Below are 23,689 nucleotides of genomic sequence, written 5' to 3'. Positions count from 1 at the left end.
TCAGGGCAACACGTCAGGTTGGGGACTGAAGTGAAGGAGGACTTGGCTATGTGGGATGAATTTTTGGACGGTTTTAACGGGGTCCGGGTGTGGAGAACCTTGACCAACAGCGAGGAGAGGCGCAAGTTATTTACAGATGCATCTGGGGCCCTAGGGTTTGGGGCAATCCTGGATAGCCGGTGGTGCAGAGCAGCCTGTCCAGAAGAGTGGCATGCTGGGGGGTCACCAAGGATATTACACTGTTAGAGCTCTTCCCCATTGTGGTGGCATTTAAGCTATGGGGGGGGGGGGCAGTTGAAGGACAGGAAAGTCATGTTGTGGTCAGATAACCTGGCAGTGGTCCAGATAATTAACCAGGGATCCGCCGGAACCTCTAGGGTTCTGCGGTTACTGAGAGAGCTCTACAAACGCATGCTGAAATGGAACATTGAAGTAAGAGCGAGGCATATCCCAGGGGTGCAAAACACAGCAGCTGATGCTCTCTATCGTTTACAGTGGGAGAAATTCGAGAGAGTTGCCCGAGAGCAGAGAAAGGGATGACGCCATTCAATCCAAAGTGGTGGGACATGTTTGGGGCAATCTGAGTTCCCTGATTCAGACGGCGCTGTCACCAGGCACAAACAGAAGGTATCTGGCTTGCTGGGAGAGTACCAAAAATTCGAGCAGGAACTGGTGTTAAACAGTCAAGATAGGCCAGTAAGGGCCTTTGTGGGATGTGGATGGCAAGGTGGAAAATCCAGGTCATGGATGGCACACCATTTGGCTGCCATCGCTCATTTCTCTAAATTGCAAGGGTTGCCCGATCCCACAAAAGAACACTATATTTGTATGGCCATGAGAGGTTGGGCCAGGCAGGCAAAACCCAAAGCAGATGCAAGGCGACCCATTGATTATGTCAAATTACAGAAGGTTGTGGCCAGTTTGGATGAAATCTGTCATGGGGAGTTTGAAGTTGCACTGTTTAAGGCAGCGTTTTCATTAGCATTTTTTGGGGCATTCAGGGTAAGCGAACTGATCCCTGAGAATAAAAAAGCGAAAGGCTCAGGGTATCTGCAGATTCAGGACGTACAATATTCAGAAGGACAGGTAACGCTATGGTTAAAAAGGTCCAAAACAGATCAGAAGGGGAAAGGATGTACAGTCTCCCTACAACACATTGCGGGGAGTACAGTCTGCCCAGTCGCGGCGGAAGCAGGGTTCCTCAGGGTGAGACCTGCATCAGGGACCAAGGCGCCGTTTCTTATTCACGAAGACGGCTCCTCGCTAAGTCACTTTCAATTCAGGAGGGTGATGGAACTGGCTCTAGAAAGAATTGGGGAAACTGAAGGGGTATTTGGGACGCATTCATTCTGGATCGGGGCAGCGACATCCGCAGCGGCCATGGGTATGGGGGATGTTGCAATCAAACAGATTGGCAGATGGAAATCTGGTTGCTTTAAGAGATACATTAGGCCAGAAAAAATGTAAGGGTGACATGCCTTCTTCTTTTCCTCCCTTAGCACCAGCCCGGAAGAAGATGATATCGGTTTGGGTAGTAGGACACTCCTTTGTGTCTAGGGCTGGGGTGTGCTGGACAGCGGATCAAGAAAAGCAGACGGCAGGCAATTTCAGAATCAGGTGGCATGGGGTGCCTGGCATGAAATGGGCACAACTGCAGGGCCAGGTGCGCAAGCTCCTAGCCAGCAGAAATAAGCCTGAAATTCTGATCATTCACCTGGGGGGGTAATGACTTAACTAGCCTAGGGAGAGGGGCTCTCATGCGCGAGATGATGTACTCATTACAGGAGCTTGCGGGACAGTTAGGGGAAACGGAGGTAGTTTGGTCGGAAATCATCCCTAGATTGGACTGGAGGGGGGCGGATAACCACGCGGCAGTGGAGAAGTTCAGGCGCAAGCTTAATTGTGCAATGGCAAAATTTTGTAGGGGCAGGGGTTTTGGACAGGTCAGGCATGGCCTAATCAATTTGAAATCGCCAGAATACTTTTTGAAGGATGGGGTACACCGATCACCGGTAGGCATGGACTTGTTTTTGTGGAATATCTGTACAAAAATCTTGGAATTGTAAGGAGAGGAGCAAAGGGGGGAGCCACGGTCGGCGGAAAACCCACTCGTGGCGTGGCGGTGCTTGGCCAGACAAACACAGGAGAAAGCAGGAAGGGTCTTCGCCCTTCTTGGACCCATCGCCCCTTGGGAGCCTAAGCGGCAGGGGCATCGGGGAGGAACAATTACGGCTCAGCTTCCCCAAAGGAAACAGCACTCTCCCCGCCCAGGGGCACCTGCATGCGCAGGTGAGGCTCGGACAGCAAGGTGGGGAGAGTTGGGCCTACTTACGGACTCTCAGGAAAGAAAGGGGGAAGCATGTTCTGGGAACACGGAGCAGTCGCCGCATCTTGCGAACAATTTTTCCACAAATGTGTGCAGTGTGGTTTTTTTGTTATTGTGGAATAAATTCTGTGGCCTTTTTATGCCAACAAAATACCAGGTCTCATTCTACACTTTTCTGGGGGAAAGGGGGAATGTGTTATGGGTATGTATTGGCTACGGTTATGAATGGACAGATGCCGGGGTTATACCATTTGAATTTCAGCGATGGATTACTCACTTTGGCTCTCGGGCCTATTAATGGAAGAAATCGGGTAACGTTGCATCGAGCAGTGTAGCTCTTTGCTCAGTGCATATTGGCTGCACAGCCAACCGATGGGGGTTTAAGGCTCGGTTTGTCTCCTGTGTAAATAAAGCATGAATATGGTGCATGAGCAGAAAATACAAGCGTGGGGCTCTTTATCTTGTGTACCGGTCTCTTTCCCATATGGGTCACCGTTTACTTAAAGTAAAATTGTACCCGTGATATCGGTAGACCGATAACTAATAACGTTGTAACGGGTGTTTGGATGGCGTTTCTAGAAATGGGTGTCGCTTATCGTTGCAGTTCTCCCTGCTTGTTGGGATTAACCCTCAGCTGACATGAATTACCAGTAGATCAAGGCTGGCGTTCTTGCTATAAAGTGTTGTCTCAATCTATAAACCAAACGGACGAACTCATTAGTTCCTGTCTAGACATGTCAGTTTCCCCATGATGTATGAGCAAAAGCCAGTGCAGTGAAGCTTAAGGTAAGCGCTTTTATACGTGGCCGAACCCTTTCAGCTTCTGGACTTCGGCCACAGCACCCAAAACAGGAACACAGGCAGCATTGCTTGCCACTACTACTCCGTATATCCATACAGTTTCTCAGGTGAGGGTGCACATAACAGTGGCATTCAGTATGAAGACAGTCCTCACATGGACTGACCACGCACTCCTCCACGGTGAGCACCACTGGGAGTGCGCACTCGTGCAGCAACCACAGTCCACCACTCATGTGCAACCCACTGCCTGCAGGTGCGAGTTCCCCCCGATGGTGATCTCTTCTCTACCACTGTTTGTCACCAGGCACTGCCTCCCGGGGCCTTTGTATACTGGCCTGTTTGCCCACAGTCCCCAGCACCTGGAGTGTGATGGTACTGAGTATCCACTTATGGGAGCCTCTGTTGGCCATGAAAGCTGTCGCTGCAACGTCTGTGCCCTCGACGCTAGAGATGAGCTGCAGTTCGGCTGCCGGTACAGCACCTCAGAGCGCCCGTAAGATGGCTGGGCAGCCCAAGGATGAGAGCCGTCACACGGTGCTCCGACCGGTGTCGAAGGTCTGAAGGCCCCTCTGCGCAGTGTTGCAAGCGGCGCTCCGACTGCCGGCCCCGACCAGAGGGGTGGGGGCAAGCGTCACCCTGTCCAGGCGCTCCACCTCATTACACTGCTACTTCAGGCATACCGGGGGAGGAGCAGATGGCCCTAGCCCTGGCCAGCTGATGTCCATGGGGCTCCAACCAGCTCCACACCGGGCCAATGTGAGTCTGCCCGTACGGGACCTCCAGGGTCTCAGCAGTCGCGGCATTTGGTGGCCCCAGCAACTCGCGGCCGCCACGCAGTCTGCCCTTCAAAGCGAGATGGAATCCGCCTCCCAACGTTTACAGCTGCCGCCACTAATAATTACAGGGCCGAACATTGTCGGATGTACAGGATTTCAGACAGGATAGTCGGCTGATGTTCGGGAGCTCACATCAGAGCTGCCCCCAAGCCCCTCGCATGTACTTTGTAGGGCAATAGCTGAGGCGGCAGACCATTACCCAGTGGAAGAGGTGAGAGGATTCCTGAATTTGGTAAATGATGGGAAGGAGGTGGCTTGCCAAGCCCTTCAAGCGTGCCTTGACACCACTGATTGTGTCGTTTGTTCCATGGGAAAGATCTACGGTGCTTAGGAGGGCAGCGTTTCTCCACAGCTCTGGCTTTTCCCTGAATGTGCAAGCCAAGCTGTTGGACATGGCGTTTGATAGTGAACATCTTTTTTGGCCAAATGCTGATGAATCCTTGGAGAAATTGAAGAAATCAAAACTTGCCGGGAAGTCCTTCTGTCTTGTGGAGCAGCAACACACCAAGCAATTCTTTGCTTCCAGAGGCAGGAGCTATAGGCGTTATGTTCTCTTTAGGAGGAAAGTGCAGCTACCATAGGCCAAACTGGGCCAGAGGCATTTCTCGCATCCCGGACGGTACATGGGCGGCCATCTAAGAGCCAGTCTACTTCATCAGCAGCATCAGGGGCGGCGTTGCCTGCTAAGCCACTTTGACTCTTCCCCACGTGTTTCCCTGGTAGGAAGGAGGATTTCTGAACAATGGGACAGGTGGAAGGAGATGGCATCTGACGCCTTGGCCTTGCAGCTGGTCATATGGCAATATTGCCTCGCTTTCTTGAAAAGATTACCAGACCTACCACAACCCCCTCCCTGGCAAGCAGGACAGGAACTCCAGGAACAAAAGAGTGCAGTGGAGGCGGTATCATCCAAAGAAAGCCGATCGGACTGGTATTCTCGCTAATTCCTGGTACCCATGAAAGGGGGAGGACTCTGCCCCATCCTTGACCTTAGGGCCTTGAACAAGTTCCTGAGGAAGGACAAGTTCTGAATGGTGACATTGAGAAATTTCCCAGGCTCTTCAACTCAGGGACTGGTGGCTGTCACTGGCCCTTCAGGATACCTATTTGCATGTGCCCATCCACCGAAAGCACAGGCCATTCTTGAGGTTCATCATTGGGGTCACTCACTATCAGTTCCGAGTGCTTCCTTTGGCCTAACCTATGTGCCCAGCTGATGGCTGAGGTGGTGGCGCACCTCAGGAGATCTGGCGTTTACATATTCCCTTCCCTTACCTAGACTGGTTGATCTGAGCAAGCTCTACAGGGCGGGTATCAATGCAGCTTGAGGACACCTGTGCCCTGCTTCACAGTTTGGGCTTCTTCTATAACTTCCAAATTCCCATTTACCACCCCCCCCACCCCCTCGCCACACTCCCGGAAGAAAGAATCACCAGTATCAGGCAGATGGTCACACTGTTTCTGAACCACAACAACCTGCCTGCGGCTTTCTTCCCCCGCTTCTTGGGCCTCATGACCTCCTGCATTTTTCTAGTGCCAGAGGCTAGGCTATGGATGCAATTCCTCCAGTGGCTTTTGAGGGATCAATGGTCCAGCAGGGAGAGCATGATGGTAGGGGAACCCTTTTGGCCACCGTGGGCCCAAGCACAGGTGGTCACGGATGCATTCCTGAGGGGCATGGCGCTCACTGCAGGGGTCTGCAAGTAAATGGCCTTTGGCCACCATTGGAGCGCTTTTGGAACATTAACAGGATGGAGTTGTGAGCAACCAGTCTAGCCCTAATGGCAGCATGTCCCGATTCGGATAGACAACGCAATGGCCATTGTGTGAAACCTGAGGGCATTTTTCACACATAATTCCCTTGGGTCCTCCTCTCAGTTGGCCAGGGAAAGGCCATCACTCTTGGATCCCAGCCCTCGGGGTGGAGAAGCGAAGGAGGATCCCCTGGGTGAGGAGGGAGTCCCTAGGGACAAGATGTTCTCAGGTGAGACTTGGTATTCCACACTCCCCTTTCATGAAGAGTTCTCTATTCCAGAAGTAGTCATGGGATTTTGTTATCCCTGTACTGTTGATAAGGAGAATGACAGAAGATATTATCAGCCTGAAGCATCAGAAAGAGGATTATGGGGAGAATTGTTAAAGGTAGAGAATCCTTAGGAGAGACATGGTATCCCCATATCCTGTTTATAATCAATCAAACCTTTCCCCAACCTTTACAGGTTATTATAAAGCTACCCCCTGTTAGGCAAAAACCTGTGCAGTTCCCTCTGCGACCACTGCAAAAGATTTAGGACTACAGGTGTTTGGCAGTAAACCCACTTGGTAGCAGTCTGCACCACATAGATTCACTTGGTAGCTGTGGCTGAGCAGTCAGACTTCCCTCAAGAACAGTTAGGCAGAATACAGAGTATTCACAATAGGTCAAGGGAACACAGTAGAACAAGTAAACACTGACCAGGGCTTGGTGTAAAAGAGATATAATTATTTATTTTAAAACCACATCTAGAAAAACACACAGGCACTAATAGTAAGCAATTCAAAAACACGGTCACTAAAAGATATACAGTCCCTTAAAAGAATAATTAGACAAGTCTTAAGTAAAGCCCCACTTATTTTCAGACAGCGGTGAGCGCTTAACGTAGATGGCACTCTAATAGTTCGTTTTAAAAAGGGAGAGAAGAGCAGAGAACAAGTTGAAACAGATCCCAACACGTTTATCAGAACATAACAAGAGAGGAAGGCAAAGTAAAACCGTGAAGTTAGAGTTCAAGAGGCCGGATCCACTTTCAGAGGATCCAAACGAAATGTGTCCAGGGTCACACGGTTGCAGTGCACAAAAGTCTTGTAAAGGTTCAAAAAGGAGTTGGACCAAAGAAAGGGACCAGTTAGAGGGTCAAGGCGGCCAGCCCAGTCCAGAAGGTTAAGGGGTTATTATTACCTTGTAGCAATCTTTAGAAAAGGAGGCCTGGCGGACACGGTACCTTAAAGTGGTGAGAACGCTCCAGCGAGGGCACTTGTTACTGGCAGCGGGTGCAAGTTGGTGCTTCGTCCGGGGGAAGAGAGGATCTCGTCGTGGAGGAAGACAGGAGTCTGTTGCACTGCCAGGGAAGAAACCAGCCGCAGAGTTTCTCAGGTACAAGGAGCGGTCCGGTGATTCGCGGTTTCAGTGGTGAGTGGCTATCCGGCTGCCGGGGTGCTTGGCACGGGCAGTTCGACAACAAACCGGGCTGGGGTGCAAAGAAAGAAAGGTAAACTGGTTGTGCCCACCAGTCAGGGGAAGAAGCCTCTCCAGCCGGGAGATCTTCTCTGTCGTCGGGAAGTGGTGAGTCGGTTCTGCAGGGCTCCACTGGTGGTGTCGTCGTGGTAGGTCGGCTCAGCTTCTCCCTCGTTGGATTCTCAGGTCCTGTGGCGACTTCTGAAGTTCCAGTCCCCAAAGCCCTGCTTTTATGCAGAAAACCCCCATTCACTCAGCCTAGCTGTCACTCAAACATGCTAAGTGGTGAGCCGGCCAGCTCACCACTTGGGCCAATCACACAAGAGTGCGACCTGAGTTACCAAGGTAACTCGGTCCAGGGTGCCTAAACCCCCTCCCACACCCCCTGTGGTACCCAGACAGAGTGGCACCACTTTTGGAGGCTTCTGTGGAGAAGCCCGCCAAAAAGGGGAACAAAGGGCTCGACTTGGGGTGGAGTCACAGAAGAGAACACAAACGCCATTTTAGAATCGAGTCTTGGCAAAAAATACCAACCGGAGAATTAATATTAATGAAATAAACGGGCGGTATGTTCGAGGCTATGAGAATTAAATAATTAAAGTTGGTAGCCTCGAACAATGGGAAAATACCATAGGAAAATATTTGCGGTCGAATATAAAAAGTAGTATCCACTGCCACCAGCCAAAACTCGATCAGGGGGGACGGAGACGTGCCCCCTCGACTAACAGACCCCGGGGCAATCGAATTGCCCCGACCAGTACGTCCACAATATGATGGGTTGTACTGGTTTCTGTTAATAATTTGGGACTAGTAAAGCCAATGGTGACTTTACATGCCCTGGAAGACAGTAGTCCGTCCCAGGGTATGGAGTCTACGGTGGGGTGTCACTATGACACCCCTGTGTTACTGCACGGAGGGTGCTGTGTAACACACATAGGAAAAACACATGAGACCCTATGGAGTAAAGGACCCCATAGCCCATAAAACACATTACCAGTCAAAGGAATACCATAAATCATGTCCAAGAGTGGGAGAAAAAGAGTCTCACTCTTGGCAGGAGGAAAAAACAAACTCCAGAAATCCAGCAAAGCTGCTGGGGGACTCACTAGGTTAGGAAATTCAGCCTAAAGAGAGAATTCTCCCGAACACCCCCCTCATTTCCCCACATATGGCACTTGACAGTACTGGGGCGAAGAAGAGGCAAATAGGTGTAATGAACACCACACTCTTTCGCCACTTTGGTACTGGGACAAGGAAGATGCCTACAACAACGAGCCATGCGGGACAGGCATGTCCCTTTAATTGTGGTCAGATAAGTCTCATTGGAGCACCAAGAAACGAGAATGCCGTCTGCGTCCGAAACCAAGCATTCCGCTTGCCGGCGGACAGAGAGGCACGCAGCAGATGACCGGAGCTCCAGCGGGTGAGTTTTCCCGGCTTCAGTGATGGAGAAGCAGAGGGAACCACTGGCAGGTGACCAACGCTTACTGAACACTGAAATAAATGGACCTTTAAAATTAAGCAAAGCTAACACTTATTGAATATTGAACCGAATGGAACAAAACGGTTCATAGTCATAATGTCGAAAAAATAATACCGAAATACAAAAATGTCGAAAACAAAAATGTCGAAAACAAAAATGTCGAAATTATATATATATAATGGGAAATGTCAAATAGTCGAAACAAAAATGTCGAAAAAAAAGTCGAACGATAATACTAACAGAGCGAAGTGAGGTGATACTAATCGTCCATTTTTATGGGGGGGGTTACCCCCCCCAACCCCCCGTTACCTCTACGCCGAAACTCTCCCACCACCCTCTCCACCACCAAACATAACAGTTTGCCAATCTGAAAATAAAGTACATTATGACTAACGAATACCACATAGAATCAAGGGTCATAGGGGTTAAACCAATGTGTGACACCCACGAGTAAAGAACCTTGCCTAAACACCAAAGGGACAGATGACGGTTGTGGACAACTGTCATTAGCTGACAGAACCAGAGTCAGAGCAAACTGAAGTATATTCGATTCGGCTACGTCAGACAAACAATAAGGTAATATAAAAAACATTATGTGACACGATATTTGAATTGTAAAATATATTATTATTAGTGTATGGAAAAGATAGTAAATCGTTTTTTTCTGTTACTTTAGATTGAACATGACAGAAAGGGTTGAGTACATAACCTCACAAAAAGGCGGAAAACAGCTGATATGGAACGGATACATTTATAATAAAGAATTGGAGAAAAATGACCGCTCGTACTGGAAGTGCATCGAATATGGGCGGTCAAAATGTGCCGCGCGTGTTATAGTTGCCAGTGCCAATACTAATATAAAGGGGGAACACAATCATCTACCGGACAAAACAAAAATAGAAATAAAACAGACTCTCCAAGAGCTCAAAAGAAAGGCAACAGAAAACCCCGGTCAAGCAAGCGGTTTGGTCATATCGACGGTATGTGACACGTTACCCACACACATATCTGCACAGATGCCTAGCGAAAAAGATATGCAACGCACAGTAAATCGCACAAAGCAGCAAAAAGAAAATCTACCACCGGCACCTACAACGTACAATGAAATAGACATACCAGAAGTGTTTGCAGTGACAGCTAAAGGAGAAAAGTTCCACCATTCCACAGTTGATATACGAGACGAAAAAATGTTGATATTTTCTACTGAAACCAATTTAAAGCATCTGAGTGAAAGTGCCCAGTGGCAAGGTGATGCAACTTTCAAAGCCTGCCCAAACCCCTTCCAACAATTATATTCGATACATGGAACAATAAATAATAAACTGATTCCACTTGTTTATGTTTTAATGCCGAAAAAAAATGAGGAAAGCTACAGAATCATGTTAAACAAAATCAAGAACACTGTACCCAATTCTAAACCAAAAAACATAATCATGGATTTTGAATTAGCGCAGATTAAGGCATTTTCTTCAATTTACCCTGATTCTAACATACAAGGCTGCTTCTTTCATTTTACTCAGTCGATATGGAAAAAACTACAAAAAATTGGACTAAGTAGCAAATACACAGAGGACAGCATATTTCAACATCACGTAAAAAAAATATTCGGATTGGCATTTGTGAAAGAAAATCAGGTTATAAATTTCTATGAACATTTGATTGACACTGACTATTTTAAAAATCATGAAGAAGAAAATGCAGACCTGTTAGATTACATGGAAAATACATGGATTGGACAACTAACAAGAAATGGAAGCAGAAGAAGACCAAAATACACTATAAACTTGTGGAATTGTTACGAGGCAACCTTGGAAGGACGACCTAGGACGAACAATGCACTTGAGGGATGGCACAGCCGTATTAACAAAACGTTCAACACAAGTAATCCCAATTTGTGGCATTTTTTGAAGGAATTAAATCATGAACAATCACATCAGGAATTTCGAATCTGTCAAGCAATTTCACTAGCAAACACTGAGTTAAAAAAGAAAAAATACAGAGACTATGAACAACGCCTAGAGCAAATAGTGCGAAATTTTAATGAAAATGACGAAGAGAATTACCTTGATTCAATAGCTTACAATTTAAAATGTTAAAAATACTCACGTTTTTTGCGAAATATCCACTGCCCCATGAGAATTCCAGGGAAAACCCGTAAAAATCACCACGAAGCAACATCCAAGGAACCCAAAATGCAAAAAGTTACACAATGAAAAACACCATCCAACGATAAATCCACGATTGCGATCCGAAAGAGTGAAATCCAGAAAAGTAAAATATAAACGTCCCAAGAAAGTCCTTGCTAAAAAATCCACGATCCAGCGAAAACATCCAACGAATCCAGGAAAAAAAATATAAACGTCCCAAGAAAATCCTTGCGAAAAAATCCACGATCCGACCGAAACATCCATCGAATCCAGAGAGTAAAATATAAACGTCCCAAGAAAGTCCTTGCGAAAAAATCCTCGATCCAAGCTGAACATCCATCGAATCCAGAAAAAAAAAACCACATTGCATCCATTTGAAGGGGTAAAAAAAAATCCACAGGAACGCAGGGAGACCCGAACACGATGAAACCGCGGCGAGAATGAACTTTAAAAATGGCGCCTACGTATACGTAGCGCAACGCAACCTCACGTAGCATGCTATTACCATATGTAAACAAATGGACAATCTCTCATTTGTAAAACAATAGCGCCATCTATTGACGAAAAAATATACTAAATGTTTAACGTTACAGTTTGCAATTGTTAATTATTTATTTAAAATTGCAGTTTACATTAAATATATATTTATTTAACTACTATTTTATTTAAAATATTACATAGTACATGCTATTTAATTGCTATTTTTATTCAATATTTTTAATGCTATTACTATTAAAGAAAACTAAGTAAAAGATGTTTAGAAATAAAAATAAATAATAATAAAACACATTTAAACACTTACCTTGTATTAACTTCATTCGAAAAATCGAAAAAAAATCGAAAAAAATTCGATATTTTTGTAATTCGACATTTTTGTTTTTCGACTAAATATTTTCGACATTTTTGTATTCGAATATATTGTATTCGAAATTATGACTGGATACCGAACAAAACCAATGCATTATGAATACTGCACTGAATGGAATTTTACACATTTAAGCGGAATGAATGCTTATCAAATACTGAATGGAAGGAAACCCTACATTTAAGCATTCTAAGGGGTGACTGGAATAAAACCTTATGGGCCAGGCAAATAAAGTGAATAACCCAAATGTCCAGGTCAAAATGAATTACAGAAAAGGGCAGAGGGTGACAGAGTCCCAAGAAGGTGGGTGTGAGTAAAACACCCTTAAGCTGAACTTTTATGAATGAATGCATGTGACAAGGCCAAAGACTGGAAATGTGTGATAGCAAAGCCAAGAGGCTGATAGGGAAAAGCCAGAAGGTTGCAAATCTACACATCAAAGCAGAGAGTCAGGGATCCTGGTTGAATGACCTTTAATGGGTGGACCGTTTGGTCCGAAAACTGCACCTAGACCAGTGAGCCCTGAAAGTTGAAAACCCAAAGATATTGTGTGATGAAGTTAGTGTTGGGGAAGGGAGCCTTGAGACACAAGGATCTACATGTGTGATCTTGAGAACGAAGTCTCAAGACCTTTTGGTTTTCTTTGAACTATTTGATCTGTGGTGCTTGGAACTTGGGGAAGAGAACCCCCAGGAATGGTTTTGAACTGTTTCACCTTGAACTGGAAAAGTAATCTTGAGAGTTTTCAATGAACCTTCTTATACTTGGGGGGGGGGGGGGGGGGCTGAGAGAAAGCTGCAAGCTGGAAGAAGCTCAGAACTTTTAGTTGAACACTATTTCTTTTAGTTTTGACATCCCTACATATTGGTTACCTTTGGTGTCCGGTCAAAGGGTCGACTACAAAGGATCGAATGGCCAAAGGATCGACGCAATAGGGCCGAAAACAAAAGGATCGAATTTTTTTTTAAATTACATATTGTATTTGGGTTTTCGTTTAGGGAAAAAAAGTGGTTTTTACCACAAAAACAGGAGTTTTCGATCCTTTTGTTTTCGGTCCTTTTGCGTCGATCCTTTGACCATTCGATCCTTTGTAGTCGACCCTTTGACCTATAACCGTTACCTTTTAGTTGTGAAGGCAAGTACATGTTTTGGATACAGGCAGACCTTAAAGTTGAACTCTTTGACTCAGACTTTCCTTAGTTTCACTCAGGTAGGGAAGTCCCACCTGAGCATAGGGCAAGTTAGGACTTCTACCATCCTGACATTTGATTTAATAAAGTATTTTATTTAGAACTTTAAGTCTGTTGTATGTGTCTTGCTTCATGATGCCTTCACACCATGCATTACCTCAAGCAAGGGGAGGGTGCGGTCTCTTCCTCTGTGAAGGAAGGTAATGCAACTATGGTTTGGCTTAGTGTTGCTGGAGGTTCTTCCAAAAATCTTTGCCCTGTGGGGGGGGGGGGGGGGGGTCGGTTTGCCACGAGGGCCAATACGAAGTGCAGGCAGTTCTGCTAAAGAAATTCTCTGCGAGGGGGCAGAGGGGGCACTGGGAACTCGTTCCTGGTGGAGTGGGTATTCGATATCCAGTATGTGTTTCTGCCGATAACTATCATGCTGTGGGTTCTCAGGAGATTGAGGAGGTTCTGGGCCACCATGATCTTGATCGCCACAGACTGGGCGAGGAGAACATGGTACTCAGATTTTCTGGAAATGGCTTTCTGCCCATCTCTCCGGCTTCCTCGGAGACCGGACCGCCTATCCCAGTCAGCAGGGCGGGTGCTCCACCCAAACCTGTAGTCTCTCAGTCAGCATGCGTGGCTCTTGAAAGGATGAGATATAACAGGGACTACTCTGAAGAGGTACTTTAGGTGTTACTTTCAATGGATTGCCTTTCTCCCGCAGATTCCTCATATGATAGATATTCCATCCAGCTCTGCTGCTTTGGCAAATTTTTGGCGGGGCGTAGTGGACCTCTACCTAGCCGTCGACTGTCGATCCGTCTTGCTCTGCATCTGGTTGTCGGTTCAGGGTGCGACGTCGGACATTGTATAAATACCAGGTCACTACGCCCCACACCTCAGTACCTTTTTTCCGCGCGCTAACACACTGCTTGGGAACAAAGGCGAGTCTTTGACTCTTTCGTCATAACTTTTGTTAATTCCTCGACGCAAGATGTCAGACAATCAAGTATCGGGCTTCAAGTGGTGTTCCGATTGTCTCTGGTGCCTCAGCACGGGTCTCGGGACAGACGGGTGTCCCTTGTGTGTGCCGAAATGCAGCCCAAATCCTTTCGTGATCGAGCAGTTAAACTCGCTTTTGATCAGCCGCCCTCTAAGTCCCGGCGCAGTCAACGGTTCAGTCTTCGGAGGCCGAAACCGATAGGCACATACCCAAAAAAGAAGGAAGGAGAAACGGTCCCACTTGAGGAGCCACTCTTCCTCGTCCCGAAAGAAGAAAAGGCGTCACAGCCACTGTCGGGACTCCGATTCGTCGACGGAAAAGGGTAAGCCGTCGCCAGGGCCAATTACCCACCATGAGTGGGATGATTTTAAGTCCTCGATTCTTGACATATTCAAGAAGCATGCTGCGGTTGTGCTCTGCAGTTCTGACCTCTCTCGTGCCCTGGTACTGACAATGTCAATGCCAATAAACCTCTCTACACCGAAAGAGGTCCAATGAAAGCCTGATCAACCCTGTGCATCCAAGAATGTCGACGCTACAGCGTCTCGACACCAACATCCACCATATCGATGCCAAAAGACAAACCTTCGACAAACCTTTACACCACAACCCTGGTCAGAATTATTCAACACCATGGCAGGTATCTTCGACGCTAATGATGCCGGTGACCAGGGGGATGTCGTACCCATTTACTTGGGTACAGGAGGTGTCAATTATTTTGAAGACTGCAATCAGCTTTTACAGCTAGCTCAAGGCCTCCATGACACCAGCAGTCTGGACACCTCTCCAGTCCTGGAATTTCAACAATCAAGATTAACGGCTTCGGTAGAAAGGGTCATTGATACCCTAGGATTGCAATCCTGAGTGATGCCAATACAAGGTTACAACCTCACCGATATTTTGGATGAAGGTCCCACTACAGATTGCAATATGCCTTCAAACCCTGCCATTGCTCATCCTCTAACAACTCTGTGGCACTACCCATGCTCTATTCCGCCTGTCAGCTTCACCATTTCGGGGAAATATTGGCCGGCTAGAGGAGACCCTTCATTCCTCTCCTCTCATCCTTCCCCGAGGGGCTTGTTATGCAGGCTGCCACAGTGTCATCTAGACCTGCATCTTCCATTTCCACTCTGCCTCCTGACAGGGAAGCGAAAAAGTTGATGCATTAGCCAAACAAGCATTCACTTGAGGTAGTATGGCACTTACGGCTACAAATGAAACAAGCAGTTTTGCCGAGTACTCTTTTGCTCTCTAGACAGCAATTGAAAATTCTGCACAGTACGTTCCTGAAGGAGAGATGCATGCGGGTCTTCGTGTAGCCAGTGGAGAATGGGAATGAAGTGGCCATGCAGTCGCTGCAAATGGGCCTGGGCTTCAATGATTATGTGGGCTGATCTATGGTGTCGGCAATAACGCTATGAAGACAGGCCTACTTAAAACCCCCTGTTTTTTGCCTAATGTCCAAGTTAAGTTCCTGGACATGCCCTTTAAGGGCGATCTTCTGTTCGGCCAGCAAGCCGTCGATTCTTTAGAGAAATTTTAAGAATCCAAAATAGCTGCTAAATCTTTAAACTTAGCTGAGCAGCCGGCCAAACCTGCATTCAGCTTTGCCTCTAGGGCACGGGGCTACAGGCGGTATGCTCCTTGTGGAAGGAGCGTGCAGTTTCCACAGGCCAGGAAAGGGCAGAAGCGGTTCTTGGTCTCTGGAAGGGGCAGATGGACTTCTAAAGGCCAACAAGCAGTGGCAGGGGCGACCCAACCTCCGAAGCCGCTTTGATTTCCCTTCTCAACGCGCCGGTTGGAGGACGGTTGACTGAGCATTTGCTCCAGTGGCAGGGAATTACTTCCGATGCCTGGGCTCTTTAGCTCATTCAGTGGGGTTGTCTGTCATTTTTAAGAAAGCCTCCAGACAGACCGTTGCCACCCCCAATCCAACCACGACAGGAGCTCCAGGAAGAACTGAGAGCCCTGTTGTTGAAGGGTGCTGTGGAAGAGGTACCACCCGAGCAGAGCCAATCGGGTTGGTATTCCCGGTAATTCCTGGTACCCAAGTAGAGAGGAGGTCTCTGCCCCGTTCTGGAGCTCAGAGCCTTGAACAAGTTCCCAAGTAAAGACAAATTCATGATGGTGACGTTGAGAGAGATTCTCCACGCTCTCGAACTACAGGACTGGCTGGTGTCAATAGACCTACAGGACGCTTATATCCATGCGCCGATCCATCGAAAGCACAGGAAGTTACCAAGGTTCACCATAGGAGGTTCGAGAGGATAGCTCAGGGGCAACGTGCTCGCCTTGGAAGCAAGACGACGCAGACCAGCACTTATTCGATCCCTGGGTCCGCGCTTGGAAACCCCTGGGTATTAAGCGCATTATAAATAACCTATCATATCCTTCATAAGGAATATGCACAATCAGTTCAAGGTGCTCCCGTTTGGTCTAACCTCCACCGCAAGGATCTTCACCAAGCTCATGGCGGTAGTTGCAGCTCAACTCAGGAGATCCAGGGTCCGCGTTGTTCCATATCTGGACGACTGGCTGATCTGAGGGAAGTCTGCGGTGCAGGTTTTGTCCCATTTAGAGAACACCTGCTTGCTGCTACACAGGCTTGGCTTCTCCCTGAATTTAAAGAAGTCCCAAATGACGCCAGTCCAGAGACTCCAGTTCATCGGAGCAGTCGTCGACACCTGGGTTGGGAAAGCCTTCCCTCCCGAACAGAGTCTCGTCGGCTTGACACAAATGGTTGACTTGTTAAAGAACCATGCCACTCTACCAGAGGCTTTCCTTCCCCCCGCCTCTTAGGTCTCATGGCTGCCTGCATTTTGTAGTGCCAGAGGCGAGGTTGCGCATGAGATCCCTGAGGGGTCAGTGGTGACAGTACCTCAGTACACTCTGATTACCTCAGGGTGTCCGCTTGAGTGGTCAATGACCTGTCCTGGTGGGCGGACCGCAACAGTCTCTTGGGGGGGGGGGGAACCATTCTGGTCTCCTTGGCCTCAGACCCGAGTGGTCACGGATGCATCTCTGAAGGGTTGGGGCACGCACTGCGAGGATTTGCATGTGAGCGCTCTTTGGTCAGCAACGGTAGCCAGGTGGCGCATCAGCAGGCTAGAGTTGCAAGCCATCAGGCTTGCCCTGAAGGTATTCGCCCCGTCGCTGCAGGGGAAGAATGCCCTCATTTTGACGGACAACACATTGGTGATGCACTATCTCAAAAATTAAAGTTTTGTGCACCCCCGCTCCCTCTGCAAGGAGGCGATGATGCTTTGGTTCTGGTTACTGGAGAACAAGATCTCGGTCTCAGCAGTTCATCTGGCAGTCACAGAGAACAGCTTGTCAGATGCTCTGAGCAGGCAGAGCACAGTCTCACACAAGTGGGAAGTGTGCCAAGAAGTCCAAGAGGAGGTCTTCTCTCTCTGGGGTACCCCGGCAGTGGATCTGTTTGCAACAAAATCCAACAGAAAGTGCAGACAGTTTTGCTCAAGGGAATTCCTGGCTAACGGTGCACTGGGGGGGGGACGCGTTTCTGGTGGATTGGACCTTCCCTCTCCATTCCCTTTCCCTCCGGTTCCTGTCATTCCATGGGTTCTCCAGTGGTTGAAGAGGTTTCGAGTGACCATGATCTTAATCGCCCCGGACTGGGCAAGGAGAACGTGGAACTCCGACCTCTTGGATCTGTCCACATCACTGGTTGCATCAGTGGTCAGATCTCGTCACCCAGTTGGAAGGTCGGATACTCCACCCAATCCCGGATTCCCTAAACCTACATGCGTGGCTCTTGAGAGGGTGAGGTATGATGACTGGGACCTCTCAGAGGAAGGGCTTGAGGTGTTGCTGGCTGCACGCAGACCGTCTACAAGATCTTTGTATGCGTGCAGGTGGGGAAGATTTGAGGCGTGGTGCAGGGAACGCGAGATTTCTTGCCCCACCACTACAGTGATGTAGTTCCTTCTGTCACTGGTCTCGGTAGACCTTCAGGTCACCACAGTCAAAGGATGTTTGGTAGCCTTGTCTGTGTTTAAGAGATCCCGGGATCAAGGCAAATTTTTTACGATCCCGTTAATGGCACAATTCCTGAAAGGCCTTGTAAATAAGTTTCCGCCAACTCCCTTTTGTTGTCCCGAATTGGGACCTTAATCTGGTACTAACATTTCTGATGGCGGCTCCTCTTGAGCCTGTGCATACTTGTCCCTTTGGACTTCTTTCTTTGAAAACAGCCTTTTTGGTGGCTATTACATCCGCAAGGGGGGTGAGTGATCTGCAGGCCTTATGCTGCTTCCTCTCCCAAAGTTGTCTGAGTTCCACTTTTCCGAATCCATAGACCTACCGGTCTTCTATCCTCCACTGCACCCTTTTAAGTGGGAGGAGCGATGGTGTCCAGTCATTTGCTCGACTGAAAACTGGTCGAATGACATTTGGTCGACGCAATTTGGTCGAAAACCAAATGGTCGAATTTTTTTATTTATATATTTATTTTTCGGGTTTTCGTTTCTTTAAAAAAGGGGTTTTTAGAGAAAAAAAGGGGGTTAGGGGGCCCCCCCCAAAAAAATTTTTAAAAAGGGGTGAAAATAAAAAAATAAAAAATATTCGACCATTTGGTTTTCGACCAAATTGGTTCGACCATTTGTCTGGTTGACCAATTTTTTTCGACCAAATGTCTGGTAACCGGAGCGATTTATATCGCCAAGACCTCAAAAGGGCGTTAAATTATATTGCGAGAACGGCTGAATTCAGAAGAGCTGACTTGCTCTCTGTGTATTTTTCCTTAGCCCTTAAGGGCCTGCTCATAACTAAGCAAATATTATCCCGCTGGCTCATTTTCTGTGTAGCGGGATGCTACCAGTCCGCCAGAAAGGAATAACTGGCAGACATCGGGGCCCAATCCACTAGGGGAGTTTCAGCTTCAACAGCATTGCATAGGGGAGTCCCTGTTCAGGAGATTTGTTGTGCTGCAACATGGTCATCCCTCCATACTAGAGTCTGGATGTGACTCATACAGCTGATGCGCGTTTTGGCAGGGCAGTGCTGCAAAATGCCTTAGTGTAACTTTCTGCCTGCCTCCTTCTACTGCCTTGGGAGTCTATCAGATGAGGAATCTGCGGGTGAAAGGCAATCCATTGAAGGAGAAATTACTTAACGTAATGTTCCTTCTATTGATTCTTCTCCTGCAGATTCCTCATCTCCCCTCCGATCTATCCCTGCTCAGAAAGTCAGTGGTGGTTCGGTGGTTTGTGCGCATCTTCTTTCACGTTGACTTGGTAATGGTCCTCAGTGACAGTTTGCTGTCCTCTGCCACATGCTTTTAAAAAGGAAAAGAAATAGGAAGGTTTTTTTCTGACGATACTGGTTAGTATATGTTGGAAATTGTAACCTCCTGCAGAGTTTTATGGTTATTCATTAAGAGCTCATTGGTCTGTTCGCTCTGTTTTCCGATGCAGCGTGATGTGCTCTGAGAAAAAAGGGGCAAACTGAGGTGTGGGGCATAGTGACGTGGTATTTATACGACGTATGACGTCTCGTCCGGAGGCAGACGGCCAGATGCCGAGCAAGACGGATCAACGGTAGGTGGCTGGGTGGAGATCCACTACGCCCCCAGTCGAAAATGTTTCGAAGCAGCAGAGCTGGATGAAATATCTATCAGATTAGGAATTTGCGGGAGAAGAATCCATAGAAAGAACATTACGGTAAGTAATTTCGCCATCTGCACACAGACCTTCCACTAGGTCCCTTTTAAGTGCGCAGGTGGAGATGATTTGAGACATGATGTAGGGATCTTGAGGTGGACCGCATCCCACTACCATAGTGATGGAATTCCTTCTTTCTCTTCGGCCTTCAGATAGGCACGGGGAAAGGCTATTTGGTAGCTTTGTCCTTGTTTAAGAGGTCGCCGGATCAAAGTTCTTTCTTTTCAATCTCGGTAATGGCCCCATTTCTGAAAGGCATTGCTAATAAGTTTCTGCCAACGCCATTAGTGGTTCCGGCTTGGGACCTGAATTTGGTTCTTACCTCCTTGAGGAGGGCTCAGTTTTGGGAATGCTTACCCTTAAGACGGCCTTCTTGGTGGCCATTACGTCTACAAGAAGTGTAGGCGAGCTGCAGACTCTTTCTTGCAAATTTGCCATTTTTGTGTTTCTTCGGGGAAAAGGTGTTACTGAAAGTGCCCAAAATTCTGGCTTTAGGTGGTATCAGAATTTCACATCTCTCGGGCAGTGAATTGCCTGTATTCTATCCACCACCTCCCCCTTCCAAGGAAGAGGACAGGCTGCACAAGCTGGACCCGAAAAAAGCGCTGAGCTTTCATGGGGCCAGGATGGCTGATTCCAGGCAAATTGATAAACTTTTCATTGCCTTCTTGCAGTCCAGGAAGGGTCTTGCTGTGTGTAAACTAACAATTTTCTGTTGGATAGTCCTCTGCATTGTTGTATTTGATGAAATGGTGGGCAAGGAACTACCTTCAGGTATCAGGGCGCATTCCACTAGGGATATGGCGATTTCTTCTGCTCTGCAAAGGGGAGAGCCAGTGAAGGAGATCGCTAGGCAGCGACTTGGTCGTTGCTTCACACATTCACAAGAGATGTATTTCAAAGCCTTCTGATTAAGACTTTCATTGAGCCTCCAAATACTGTACTGCTTTGGGAGTCTTATCGGATTGGCAATCTGCGGGAGAAAGGCGTTCCATTGGAGGAGAAATTACTTACTGGTAATGTTCTTTCTTTGGATTCTGCTCTCGGAGGGTTCTCATCGCCCTCCCAACCTGCCCCTCTCTAAAAGTGTTCCTGTCTCCACTCTCAACTTACTTTTCTTATGGAACGGTATTACTGTCTGTTCCTCACACACAAAAAATCTGATTTTTGGCATTGTGCTGGCCAAATCCCATTGGATTCTTCTCTGCGACTGCTGAACACAGGGGAAAAAGTTGGGCAAATGACGTTTGGGGTGTAATGACATGATATATGTACTAGAAGGTCACGTCTGGAGTAGAGGAGTGGCACGGTCAAGACATGACTGACTCGATAGACGATGCTGAGCCACACTACACCCCCTGTCAAACGTTTTCTAAGCAGCTGACGCTGGAGGGGATATCTATCAGATGAGGAATCTGCGGGAGAAGAATCCATAGAAAGAACATTACCGGTAAGTAGTTTCTCCATCTGTATTCTGTATGCTGTGGCCTTAACAAAGAAAGGAAAATAAAATCCCTTGTTTTTTGCAGTCCGCCGTTTGGAGAAGAATGTGAAGGAGGTACTGGAGGATTTTGCTGAAGACTATGACAAGAAGGTCAATTTACTGACTGGGAAGCGTGTCCAGCTGGCGGAAGACCTTAGTGAGTAAAGCATTGTTTCTGCATTCATGCAAAGCTCCGCTGCTGCAAGGTGACGAAGCTGTGGTGTGGGTGCATGTCTCGGTCTGTACTTTGCTGACGTTTTAGTGGCATATCACCAGGACATGGTTCTGGATTTGGGCAGTGGAGAGGCTTTACACAGAATCCCCTCTCACTGGTGCATTATGCAATTTATAGAACATAGATAAAATAACTGAACACAGTCTGGTGATATGTGAATATAGGAAATTCCCTGTCTGTATCCCTCTAAAATGCCGAGTGCAGCTGTGCCCACCATACTTGGACAGCTCACATTTACAATCTTCTTTCACATAACTAAGTTCCCTTTGTGCATTTCCTGAATGCATCGCATGCATTTCATAGCTTATTAGTATGGAAGGAGAAGTGACCCGATGAGGCCATTTGTACAGAGTGGAGACATTATCCACTGCAAATTAGAAAATGGGAACAAGTGTCTGCCGCTGAGCTTTGAGGCGTGGGCTTTAGAGTTGCTGCCTCCAGCTCAGAGAGCACCAAAGCTTTGTGGGACTCGCTGCATTACTTCCCACCACAGACAACCCTGCTCTGTAACGTAACCGTGGTGGGGGACTGGCACACTAGCTAGCATCACATGGCTTTGCTCCACCAGAGCCAGTGACTCCTCTTGCACTGCAAGTGATGTGCTTGGTACATGTGCAGAGCTGCTGGAGCCCTCTGACTTCAGTTTGCTTTTTCTGTGGTAGCAGCCACTGTTTTTGTTTTGACCTGCATCATGTCTTCCCCATCCCCAAGTTGGCCTTCAAGCCGTGTAAGGACTGTGGCGGTCTGTGTCTGACCTACACCTGTCTTGCATTTGCACCTTCCATGTGGCGCTTGAGCCAGGCCACACTAGTTAGGATTGTGCCAGTCTTTACACCATAAGGCAGCGGGGGGAATGTGTGGCTCCTAGGAAAAAGACCCCAGAGAAAAAACAATCAATAGCCCCCCTATCAAGGTCTCCCTCCTGGAGCCCCCTTCCTGGTCGGGGGATGGGGATTGGTGAAGGAGAAGATGATCCTGAGAATAGAACTGGAACCTACAGGCTGCGTGGCTAGATCTATTCGATCAGAGGTATTAGTCATACGGCAAATCTTTGCTTTTTTTCCCCAGGATGCCAGGCTAAACCTCTGGGCATGCCATTAGACGTTGCCATTTCACAATACGAGGGCTTATTGACACCATGGACAATTATAGAGCTTCCCAGTCCACCGCGTATTATATTGGACTACTGAGCCCCCTATGCTCCTTCAATCCGTGGAGGTCACTCTCGGCCTTATACCTTTCTCCAGACTGGCAGTTGCCCAGGCTAGGAGCAGCCAATGCTGCATCAACAAAAGACCTGCTTTCACTCTTCCGAAGCTGAAGAAGCCAGCCGGGGAAAGCCGAGAACACTGCTTGCTGTGACGCAGTCCGGGACTGGGCCCTGCCAAAGGCGAGCAGGGGCCCCTTCCGACCTGGATAGGAGACCTAATGGAGTGAAAGCCAAAGCCAGCCCTGCCCCAGAGATGGGCTGTGCGAGTTGACGGGTATTGGGTGCAGAGGGTATTAGGGGGTGGGCGTTGGTCATAAGGACGCACAATCTTTGAGGACCTTTTCAAGGAAGGTTTATTAAATAATATGAAGGCCTACCTATCCCTATGGCTATGGGGTATTCCCTAACTATATAAAGAACAAAGGCACCTGTCAATCGGCTTTGAATGTCCAAAAAGAATAAGTCAATCGTCCCAAAAAATCAACTATCTAACCCCATCACTTATAGAAACAAATAAATAAGGACAGGAGAATGACTCCATTCTCCTGCGGGGTGCTTTCCATTCTGGTCTTCTTATTTGCAAAGAACTTTTTAGTATACGATTATACAATAGTCTTTGGCGACTCTTTCCTCAGGCTGGTATATTTGCTTTCCACCTTAGGGGTATCTCTCCTTGACTCTGATTTATCATAAAGGCCACCTTGGCCTCCAGTTCCTCATGCTCTTTCTTATCTCCCGCTCTTCTGTTTTTGACAAAGGATTTGATTTCCCCTCTTCACAGGGTTCGGATATACCCATTTTATTATTTATTTTTCACTCTTTCGGTTATCTATTTTATTCACTTTCTTTCATTGCAAGTATTCAGATTGGTTAATGTTGGTTTGAAGCTCTTCCCGCTTTCATTGGGATAACCCCTTCTAGGGAACGTTATTTTCTTGCTCACATTATCACATTTCAGATTTATCAAGTTTACTTTCATGTTTTTCTCATTTGTACTAAGACGGGTTTTCTGGTTCATTTAATGATCGTCGGTTGGCTTACCATGCCTCCCATTTCCCCTTTTACCTACCTTATTATCAGGGAACGTCTTTGGGGTTCTCACAGGTCTTGCCTCAGTTCAATTGCTCCACCGCACTGTCAAGCCGTTCTCCACTGTGTCCTTGTTAGGTGGTCTTCGCTCTTCTCTCAGCTTCAGTTTTTTCAAAGGAGAGCTGTGCCGTTTGC

At 47.5% G+C, this 23,689-nt stretch overlaps 1 protein-coding gene across 5 annotated transcripts in view; it reads left to right on the top strand.

Moving 5' to 3' along the window:
- Window positions 1–23,689, top strand: part of OPA1 (OPA1 mitochondrial dynamin like GTPase) — a 1,475,337-nt gene that overhangs the window by 1,221,377 nt on the left and 230,271 nt on the right. For all 5 annotated transcript variants that reach the window (XM_069617417.1, XM_069617415.1, XM_069617414.1 and 2 more), the window contains one exon: window positions 21,067–21,177. In XM_069617417.1, the coding sequence (XP_069473518.1) occupies window positions 21,067–21,177 (111 nt within the window). The remainder of the gene's footprint in view (window positions 1–21,066; window positions 21,178–23,689) is intronic.

The sequence above is a fragment of the Ambystoma mexicanum genome, chromosome 10 (assembly GCF_040938575.1).
Source record: "Ambystoma mexicanum isolate Mex_15411 chromosome 10, UKY_AmexF1_1, whole genome shotgun sequence".
Taxonomy (NCBI): Eukaryota; Metazoa; Chordata; class Amphibia; order Caudata; family Ambystomatidae; genus Ambystoma; species Ambystoma mexicanum.
Note: the sequence above shows the minus strand (reverse complement) of the source record. Positions and strands in the feature narration are given on the sequence as shown.